Source organism: Primulina huaijiensis, chromosome 17, assembly GCF_012295235.1.
Source record: "Primulina huaijiensis isolate GDHJ02 chromosome 17, ASM1229523v2, whole genome shotgun sequence".
Taxonomy (NCBI): domain Eukaryota; kingdom Viridiplantae; phylum Streptophyta; class Magnoliopsida; order Lamiales; family Gesneriaceae; genus Primulina; species Primulina huaijiensis.
In genome coordinates this window covers 5,912,403-5,923,620 of record NC_133322.1, presented here as the reverse complement: position 1 = coordinate 5,923,620, position 11,218 = coordinate 5,912,403, and the positions used below count along the sequence as shown (strand labels likewise).

At 33.7% G+C, this 11,218-nt stretch overlaps 1 protein-coding gene across 3 annotated transcripts; it reads right to left on the bottom strand.

Moving 5' to 3' along the window:
• Positions 1 to 727: 727 nt before the first annotated feature.
• LOC140962445 (probable DNA primase large subunit) lies at positions 728 to 7,850 on the bottom strand. Of its 3 annotated transcripts, none has more exons than XM_073421337.1 (20): positions 7,591 to 7,850; positions 7,350 to 7,411; positions 7,132 to 7,235; positions 6,961 to 7,042; positions 6,791 to 6,850; positions 6,573 to 6,630; positions 6,461 to 6,480; positions 6,112 to 6,195; positions 5,962 to 6,026; positions 5,375 to 5,423; positions 5,252 to 5,299; positions 5,063 to 5,152; positions 4,761 to 4,820; positions 4,543 to 4,602; positions 4,012 to 4,086; positions 3,163 to 3,248; positions 2,366 to 2,459; positions 2,168 to 2,275; positions 1,193 to 1,270; positions 728 to 965 (listed from the first exon to the last, which is right to left on the bottom strand). In XM_073421337.1, the coding sequence occupies exons 1-19, from the start codon at positions 7,733 to 7,735 to the stop codon at positions 1,250 to 1,252; spliced, it is 1,371 nt and encodes a 456-aa protein (XP_073277438.1). In that variant the 5' UTR covers positions 7,736 to 7,850; the 3' UTR covers positions 728 to 965; positions 1,193 to 1,249. The 3 variants fall into 3 exon arrangements, with proteins under 3 accessions (XP_073277438.1, XP_073277439.1, XP_073277440.1); XM_073421338.1 differs by having other exon boundaries at positions 728 to 955; XM_073421339.1 differs by having other exon boundaries at positions 728 to 947.
• Between the last annotated feature and the right edge of the window lie 3,368 nt (positions 7,851 to 11,218).

Genomic DNA, 11,218 nt, shown 5'->3' with positions numbered 1-11,218 from the left:
TTTTTTTTTTCTAACCAAGTTGAAGAAACTCAAAATAATATTTCGTAGAAACCGATTATATATTTTGTCAAACCATTTAAAAGATATATAATTTGAATGTGCGAAAATGTTTTGGTTGAAACATTTTATCAAACATTTGATATGCAATATTTTGGTATTTTGAAAAATGCATAAAATGTTTCTAACAATTCATTTTTAGGACCAAACACATGTGTGCTCGGACCATAATAATGGAAGACAAACGATGATAATAATCCATAAAACTATGAAAGTATAGACTTATCAAAGACATCTACGTTATATGCATATAAAATAAATCGTGGGAAAATACATAATACCAAAATGTACATGCGTTACATTTACACACATACTTAACCAAATAAAAAGAATAGTAAGAAACACACAAAAGAAAAGGATTAATGTTACTTAAACTAGCTTATGTTGCGTTTGATCAAAAGATTTGATTTATAAGACGAATTTGTAGAATGAAATTCAAATAACACGTATTTTTAAAATCCACCACAATCATTATTAAAATTATTCAACTTACTATAAACTCTTGGATGATAGATTTGATTTGAAAAGAAATAATTTTTTAGAAAATGGTGTATTCAAAATCCAATAAAATTATTATTAAAAAGTCATTATGAATTTTGTTCTTATAACAAGTCCAAATTTGAAAACAACGAATTTGAAATTTATCAATCCAAACACAATCTTGAATTTGTTTATCCAAAGATTTCACTATCTTTTGGTACTTTTATGATTTCTGACATTTAACTTTTATGCTATATTATCTTCATATTCAACATATATCTCAATAGATAAACTAATAAATAATATTTGCAAAGCCCTAAAGGAATACTTTCAATATAGCACCAAATACTTGTGGGAATAACTTTGGCCTCTCTTCCATTTTATCTATGTCTCCAATCATAAGCTTGTGCCTGCAATCCTTGGTACAGCTGTTCAAGCATCAGTGTTGATCCATTACTTTAAATACACAACAAAAGTTGAAAGAAAGTTATCAGCGATTAACCTGCTTCATATTCTATCGTTCATTCCCAAATATATAATTTATGATCAAGAGAAACTGAGTAACAAATACTATCAAGATCATGTTTCAACAAAGAGAGGTTTTGCAAGGAGTAAGCAGGAAGAATGATGAGCAGTTTGGGATTAAAACACTTACATATTATACATGTAGTAACAGCACCGTCGATCCTTCCAATGAGAAACGAGTTGTCACCTAACTAACCCTGGACTTGTTCTAGAGAACATCAAGCAAGCGGGTGTTAAAAATATTGGAATCAGCAAACTCGGGCAATAAATTGCCTGAATAAACATAAGAGACACAAGAAGCCCTTTTTCGATTCATGAGTTTTTCAAAGATTTAGATTCAATCACCCCAAACTAGTACCAAATAAGTTGAGTTGGTAACAACACTACGATAAAAATCACGACATAAAAACTTCGAGATGCGAACACAAGAAAAATCAAAGAAAGAAACATCTAATAAAACACAATTTCTCATACTCATGGATGAGAGATATAACCTATGTTGCATAGATACGAGTACAGGTATCGTATCGGATATGACGATACGGTAAAGTTTGAAAATATAGATACGATACGCCAATAATACGACAATTATTTAAAGATATATAAATATCATATGTATATATACTTATATAAATTTAGTATTAAAAATTAAAAATTGTAGAGATATGTATTTATATAAATATATATATTTTGTGTGTGTGTGTGTGTACAATTTCAGAGTAGTTATTTTTTTTTTGCCGAAACATATCCTCGTCGTGTCCATGGTATATTCTAGCCATGTCTAAGACGTATCTGACTGGTCAAACTTACAAAAAATCAACGACACATATTTTAACGTATGCGTGTCGTATCTGTATCCGTGTCCGATACTTTAGAAGAAAAAATTAGGAGTATCCGTGGTACATAGGATAAAACACAAGCAATTACCATTGAAATTCACTAGTCATATTATTGTACCAAATTCCTATCCATTAATTCAAGGAATACAAGGATCCTCCTCCGTCAAAGATTATAAGTCAAACAAATTCGAGCAATTCTGTTTACTATCTCACTAATGGATAGTAGGAAATTAGGATTAAGTTTGGATTCATCGTACAAGAATTACCTTGGAATCCAATATCTTTCTGCTGTCACTGTAATATTGGTTTGGATGATTTATTCCCGCATCACATAACTCCCCGTGAATAGCTTCAAAAGTCAAGGTACATGCCAACTGCAGAGCCAACATTTGAAGATAAAGATAACCATTAGAAGGAAAAACTTATGGCAACATAACAGAAAAAAGATTATGAGAAACAATGACCTGATAGTGTCTGTTCCGCACTTTATCAATGACCTCCTCCATCGCACGATTGCCTACTCCCATCTTACCAAGTGCTGCTCTCAAGTTTTCCTCACTGGTTTAGCATTACAAGTGATATTGATAGATTAAATCGTCAAGAAATTCGGCAGAAAGCATGATATATAGGAGTCAATAATGTCTGTTCAGCCTATTCAGTACAGAAATCATATTCAGCCTTCAAAGTGAATTCCATATTATCTCATTAGAAGAAATAATTACTCAATATAGGCTATGCAATTGATGTCGCATATTGTCAAATACTAGATAACTAAACCAATTATCAAGACTGAAAATTGCCAAAATAGCTGCATCCAGAGTAGTATAGTTGCAAGAGAGTCAGTTAACTCTCTCTTGCCCGTATAATGTTAGGGAAATCATGATGACCCACTTTAACCATCATGTCAAGTCAAATAATTCGATTGCGGTAAATGAAATATTGATGGTAAAAGAGAGTTTAGATTCAGTATGTGAAAGTAAGACCAATCCGGAACGAGATCTATCTTCATATCTACGCAAAAAGTTAAACATGACTACGCAATTTGAAGATTAAAATTGGCAATTCACAACAATTCTTACGTATTTTCAGAATTTTTTCCAGCAAAACATAATCATGGTGGAGGATGCTAGAGTGGAAGTCTAATAAAAACTTGGTTGAACAAAACTAACTAGTGCATCATTTGATGGATTGCTGACATTAGAAGGTGCAGTTCATCGCTTTAAAATAGAAAAGAAAGCTGCTGCCACTAAGGAGAACTTACCTGAAATGGCGATAAGGACATCCGTGATGATTCCCAACACCTGGTGTTGAAGATATTATTTTTTGACATGAATAAGGCGTGTAATCCTACAAACAGGGAAAAAGAAGATGAGAATGATATTGTAATATTCCCTAGAATTTTGTAAGTTAATACTATTTCTAAGCTGTGAAACCAGTGATAAGCTTAATAATTTTCCATCCACCGCTTTGTGTTAACCATTTATGCAGCATCTTTAGAAGTGAGTAAAGACTCAATTATAATAATCTGAGTTATCAAAGACCAAAAAAAAGAACAATATTAGATCATCCCAAGTCATTTTTTTTCATCCTTGTTTCTATGGTTATGAAAAAAGATTGTTTAAATTACCCTTTTCCAATTTTTATACTCCAGAACTATTCACAAAACTTGATATGGAGCAGGAATTACGAGTGCCAAGACATTTCCTCTCTATCTCTCCTGGAAAGTGAATCCATGAGGTCGAAAAGCCTAGTCACAGATTGTTTACACTTCTGTAACTCTTTTGATAACATTAGAAACAAATCGAAAAAAATCAAATGCCAATAGGATATGCTTGTTTATTAGTCTCTTTAACCTTTTTTAAACATTGTTTTAAAAATGTTCTCAACTTCTTGTGAAGGACACTGGACACCATTTTACAAGCCACAACAAAAATGCTTGTAAAAAATTATCATTTAAAAAGTTCATACGAGCATGAACTCATCTGTCTCTGTAAACAAATCCCATTAAACTATCAAACGGTCAGGAAGGATATATTTTGAAATAAATGAAGTTTATAGGATGGGTTCCTATGGCACAAACATAATATGAGCCATGTCAGAGATGAAATACCGTTCTCTTCCCTTCTTTCCCATAATTGTGGCGTATGCTATATGCATATTCTTTGTCAAATCTTTCGGCTCCAACCTACAAAAGTTGCATGACACTCATTTCTCAAGGAATAGAAGGTTTACGAATTCCACGAGGCATGGCAAACAAAACGTAACAAGAACACAATTTTAACTCGTCTTTGTCAGTTGTCTACAATAGTTTCTTCTCACTCTCTCAAAATTATTTGTAAAAAAACATGTTGGCAAAATAGCCAAGCCTAGCTCAGTACAATTTACCTATTTACAGGAGTTTTATCCTTAATTTGTGAATAAGTCTGTATAATAGGCCATGCATTAAAATCAACACATGCTCTTAATGCTGCAGATTCAAACTTCCACAATTAAGACTGCAGAAATTGGTTTTGAAGAATTTTATTCGACATAATTATAGCTGAACTTGTTGTTTTGCACCCTAAAAATGCCCTTCGCGCTCTTTCATCAACTTATACAAATCAGCAGCAAGAAAAAGATACAACACAAGCACAACAATAACCTTTTTGGAGAACTCTGTTTTCCAGAAAGCAAGGGCATCATCCAAGTTAAGTCCCACACCCTAAAAGAACAATGGTACAGTATTTAATCCCAAGAAAACAACCAGACAACTTATGTTACAAGTTTTTTTTAATTAATTAATAAAAAAAAATTCGGAACCTATTTTAAAATCCAAATTAGTATATCATTGAACTTGTGTTTACTGTGGAAGTAAATGACCTTGAGAAAGAGACCTAGTTGCATCCGTCCTCCATGCTTCAAGTGATGATCCTCTCTAAGCTGCAAATGGAAGTATAGGTGGTGAAATGGAAGGAAATAGATTCAAGACTCTGGTAGTTGCTAACTAAGGTATTAAGTACACCAATGTTTGTAACCACAGCTAGCTAGAAGAGGGAAAAACCTTGTGGCCAACCCACTAGCTTATAGGTAGAACTATTGTCATTCAAAGAAAAGTCATGGTTACGAGTCCCATAAAATGCATGGTTGTGAAAAAACTGGAAAAAAAAATTTGAAATCGTCACCTTTACAAACAAATGACTCATGCAGAGAGGGAATGAGCTTTTGGCAACTTGATCGATATCCTTCAATGTTATTTCTGCGAACTCTTTTGGCTGTCATGGAACTTCACTAAGTCAACCAACAGAGTTGGCGTTCTAAAATTCCAGGAGAAGGAAAACAGATTAATTGATTATGCTGTCCTTCAATGTTACCTGGCTGTAATCAGGACCTAAATAACTTGTCGATAGAGCTTCAATTATCTAAACAAAGAAAAGAACTTTGGCAATCATGAAATTCTGAGACAAATAATCTTGAAATTACTACTGGATACTCACTGGAGTTAGTCTGTCCTTCTCTTGCTCTCTAATCATTGACGTCCATTTTCTAACAGCCAAAATGGTATGTCATGAAATGGCAGATAATTTAAAACCATATGCGTATATTTATCGGGTGGGATGCACAATATGTTACAACTTTAGGCTAACATGTCTCTTTGAAAATTTTAGTTTTCAGAATTTTGCCAAGGAACTGTTAACTGTTGAGGTAAAAAATAATCTTCAGGTGCAACAAGTTTCTAAACAAGCAAACTCACAAACTGGAGCTAGAGAAAACTTGGACTGAATGTTGATGAAAGACAGATGAATTTGAGATGTTTCAAAACTCCCACATCAGATTCGGATCACACCTCAAAGCACATCAACTAACTTTTCAGAGAGAAAACATAAATTCTCCTTTCTGACGTAACCCAATCACCAAAAAATTATTTATTATAATATCAGTGAATCAATCAAAGACCTTTCATTGCAATGTCCCCAACTATATTTTTGGTACTTGAAACCATAGGATTGATTAATCAACAAATATTATGCACAATGCTGAAGGAAAAATAATGAATGGATGTGTAGCAAGAATTTCAAGGAACCTGTTTGTCAATACAAGTGCTTTTGACAAATGGCTGCGATATTGTGTCATGAGGAGTGAAACCACCTGCAGAAAAGCTTAAAATTCAATCGTGAACTAATGGAAAAGAAGTTCAGATGTGTAAATAATGTGGTGGATCAAGCATATTGACCTGATTTGTTGCAACATAAGCGTACCCCTTCAGGAGAAACACTCGCCTACTTGCCACAAGATCAGGAACTTGTTCAAAAGGTACCTTCATTACATGAGGGAAAAAAGTCCAACTAAATGCAAGTTAACAAGATACTGTGTCCGGGTCACATTGATAGTTTTTATTTCGTTATTTGGACAGAGTGATTTTCTTGGTACTCCTTACATGTGGTTCTGTTTCATTCTAAGAACATTAGAGTGACGGTGCAGGTCGGGGAGCAAAAAATCATTTTCATTTCAAAATGATTTCAAGATGTGCACGCTCATCTATCGAACAGGTGCAGATATAGAGGAATGGGGCATGTTATTACCTTGTAATATATTGTATCAGCTGCAATAAAAGGAAAAAGTAATTATAAAGTGATAAGAAACGATTCTGAATGCCAAATAAATGATCCAGAAATGAAGTAATCGAGCTTCTACCAGTGGATAAAGATTGTCCAATGGAACGCACCACCTGGTTCAATTTGTCTTTTATACTCTGAAAAATTGAAGTATAGAGTTACATATCAACCAGGTCTTTTCGATTTCATGCATTAAAGAGGATGATTGCCCATGGCTATAACTTTTTGGTATCAAGCAACTTAGCATTCACAGAAACAGTCGTTGATTTTCAATAACATGAAAACATAATAGAGTACCTCATATTCAGCACTGCTTACAGCCTTGTAAGGCAGATCAAACTCTACCAATAATGCCCTCTGTGTTGAAATCCATACCCACAAGAGATAGGTCAGTCACCAAACCTAACTAACACAGAGAATACTAGCAATGGAAGCATAGCTTATTACTAAAAGAAGTGAAATCGCACCTGGGCTTCAGGAGTTTCAAGTTGAAATCGATAACGAAATAGTGTAGACTCCATGGAAAGAAACCATTTCCTTAATTCCTCCCTACAATAGAGCAACAAAAGCTAAAGAGAATTACAAGAAAATGGAGGTAAGAAACGAGCGGAACGGGGTGAAGTGAATGCATGTATTACTCTCTGCAGTAAACGAGGCGCAACACGAAATGTGAAATGACATCCTTGTTGACAACATCAGATGCTTCTACTTGCATCATATTTGCCCTCCACAACTCGTTAACCTGCGCCGAATATATCAATTTTAATTAGCGAACACATCAACAAAAAAGATAGCAACTTGCACTACTTTTAAAATCATGGAAGGTAGACAACACAGGAAAAATCAAATCGCCTACCAGTTTTTCCATCTCGTTGACTTTTTTCCCACGGGACAACCCATCTGATATCCCTTTAAGAACTGCATAAAAAAAAATCGAAAATAAACGTAAAAACAAAGTAAGACTTGGAAGAGTAGTGGAAATTACTACGCATAATCTAAGAAAGTACTGGACAAACTATAATTAAAATTGTACGACATGGAATTTCTGTCAGCACAAATCCGTAGAGCTGACATTACAGATTGAAATACAGCGATACCTCGGAGACGGTGTACGGCATAAAGCTCGAAATCTTCGAGCCGAACTTCGATTGCCGGAGCAGAACGGTACAGCGGGATAGTGGAAACGGCGCCGCCCTCCGCAGATTCCAGCGAGGATGCCTTGTTACGCCTCACAATTTCCATTTTAACTCCTTTGATTCTTCTCCCACTCTCCTTTCTCCAAGGGAATTCGCAATGGCAGGAATCTACGGCAGGAAAAATGGCGGGAATATTGGCTCTCTAACGTTGGCCATATTCGCGCGCTTCGCAGATGGGTGTAATAATCGGGGCAAGGCAAGATGATTCAGTTGGTGGGCCGGGTCTCTAATTTGGGCTATGTTGAATGAAAATAAGTCCAATGGAGCAGCCCCGAAAACCGTGAAGGTCATGTCCACAAAAATGTTTTAAAACCATTTTATAAATGGTTAGATTCGTAGAAGATTATGATTCCTAATTTTACCCTATAAATAGGTATTTTTGGTTTAAAAATACGAGGATTCATTCTTCACAAAAAATCCTGTGAGCCAGTCTTACGGGTCAATTTTGTGAAACATGTATTTTATATGGGTCATCCACGAAAAAATATTACTTTTTATGTCAAATATATTATTTTATTGTAAATATAGACATGATTGATCGTCTCACGAATAAAGATATGTGAAATCGTCTTATGAAAGACCTACTCTTCATTCTTGAGTCATTATCTGAATTTTTTCTTCTCCTTCCTCAATATTTTTGAAAAATAACGATCTTAAAATTGATAATCTATTCAGATACGTGATTTAAGATTTGTCTATATTCCTGAATAGTATCATATTCATGATTTAAGATGTAATATCTATCAATGTTCATGGAAATCATTGATCTATGAGTAAATATCTTTCAATATTTTTGAAGAACGTTGATATAAGATTAAGATATGTGTCAATATACCCAAAGAATATTGATTTGAGATATTTTTGAGCAACATTGATCTAAGATTTGACTGCACAAACACCAACGCACATATAAACAAAATAGTATGTCTTTCATAAGACGGTCTCACGGATCTTTATTCGTGAGACGGATCAACCATATCCATATTTACATAAAAATTAATATATTTGACATAAAAAGTAATACTTTTTCGTGGATTATAGAATATCTGTTTCACAAAATTGACTCGTGAGACTATCTCACAGAAGTTTTTATGTAAACAAAACCCTGAATTAAACCAATCATGTGTTAAAACACCTTTCTACTACTTACATGTGATCTTTATCTCACGCTTAATTTTACATTCAAACTCCACCACACATCCATTGTAATGCTAAAAAATTTAAGAAAAATCCAGTTAGATCGCATCAAAAATTTTTGGGATGCTAGATATTGGTTAATTAATTAAGTTAATAGTTAAATTAATATCTTAAACAATATTTTTATTTAGCCCTGATTTTTTAGACGTGGTGGCTTCGAGATGGTTTCCTAGATGAAGATATCTGAGCATTGAAGAAGTTTAAAATTTTATAAATTTACGAGAAAAAATTTCTTAGAGGTAAATCACCTGTTTTAATATTTTTGGGAGAGTAAAAATATTTACCGAAAAGAGATATTTTATTTAAATATTCAAACACTTTTATTTACACGATTTTAGCCTTTTAAATGTGAGTTTAGCACATTAAATAATTTACCAAACACACTTTTGAAAAATTAACTAGCACTTCTAAACCTTTCGGGAAAAAAGATTTTAATCATAGACAACCCAATATTTTATCCAACTGATGTGAGACAACTAACACACCCCACACGCCTAGGAATAAACATTTGGAGCGTGAAGTTTACAAATGACCTAACTATGGGAAGAACGGTTGGCCCAACTATAAACAGCCCAATACATAACGATGGAGCATGAGCACTGATATCATGTTGAAATTGAGACTTGAACCTAACTCAACATCAAAAACTAGCTCATCAGGGGAAAAAAAAAACTGAAGAGTTGGAACGAAGAGGGACAGATTTTTTTCAAAATTGTGCAGTTTTTATCGTGCTCGTGATATCGCTCCATAGTTGGGACCATTCTCGCACCATGTACAAAAATTGAGCCAAGTTTTAACCGTTTGTTTGACGTATCGATGAACTCATGATTTGAGGAATTTTCGGTCTGTATGCATGTGGCTATGAATGTTTCTATGTGCCGTAGGTGTGAGTACAAATATGTGCATACATGCGGTTTCTTTATTTTTTTTACGAGAAGAGGCTGCCTCATCTTGATATTTTGTGGGGATGAAGAAACTTATTCTTAAATATACACATGTTTGCGTGGATGGGATTTTGTTTATTTTTTTTTTAAAAAAAATAAAATTAAAAATTGAGGGCATGTGCTTGTGAAAATTGAGGGCATGTGCTTGTGTGGGTACACATAATGGAGAAAGATTTTTATGTGTGGTATATTAGAACATAAAAAAAAAAAAAAAAATTTNTAAACCTAGATCTTTGTATGCTTGATCAAACGATTATGATTGATGACTTGAGGAAATTACAGAGCTAGATTTCATAAAGTAATTTTTTAGGGTTTTTGTAAAACCCAAGATTTTTGTGATCGTGATAATATTTTTGTAATTTAAGTGTGCTAGGATTAGTCAATATTTGAGTATCTATCTCATTATTTTATTTGAGATGTAAGATTTGCAGTTTATCCAAAGTTGGGGGGATAATTATATCGTGTACAATATTTTTGAAGCTCAAGATTTAAGATAATATTGTGCATATATTTTGAACTTGAGATAATAAATAAGTCTATCACAATCCAATAATTAAATAAAGAATTTGGATATATGCAGATAAAGTTGGAGATAAAAATTCAAAGTTGGAAAGATTTTTACCAGATAAAGATCTAAGATTTGATATACCTGGATAGAGATAAAACAGAGGATAATATGATCTCTAAATTTCGAAATATCCAAGGGATGAATATTTAGATTTCGAAAAATTATCCAAGATAACGGATAAAGAATGATAATTATCCTAGATTTAAAGTTTGATTCAAAGTTCAAACGCGAAGATAATACACGATCAAGATAGCAGCCACCTTCCTATAAATAGGAGAAGCTCTCATTCTGAATTTACACCTCATTTATACATCAAATTTTCGAAATTTATCCCATTAATTTCGAAATTCTCTCCGAAAATTCTGCACGAGTCAGCAAAATTATGTCCAAGTTCAAAAATTCGTTTCTCTCTCTCGAGTACTCGGAATCCGATCTTCACCGTTCAGAATGTGCTTCCATATGTTTCGAATAACATATCCAAAATTCGGCCAAATCTAACGGTTAGTTTTTCGTTTATAGCCTTTGCAAGAAAACTGCTCAGATTCTACGCGAGAAACGGCATACCTACGGTTTTTCATCCATAAACAGGTTAAAAAGACTTCCAAACCCGATCTCCACCGTTCATAATTTATCTGATATAATTTTGGACGTACTGTAAAAGTTGGAGCCCGATCCAATGGTTCAATAAGGCACAATGTATTTTTCAAGATTGCTGATTTTCCGGCCGATGTGCTGTTGCGTTTTCGAAGTGTCGGTTGCATGATTCTTCTATAGTTTCGAATTCTTCATGTTTTCTTCCAGGTTTAAGGTAAGTGGGCAA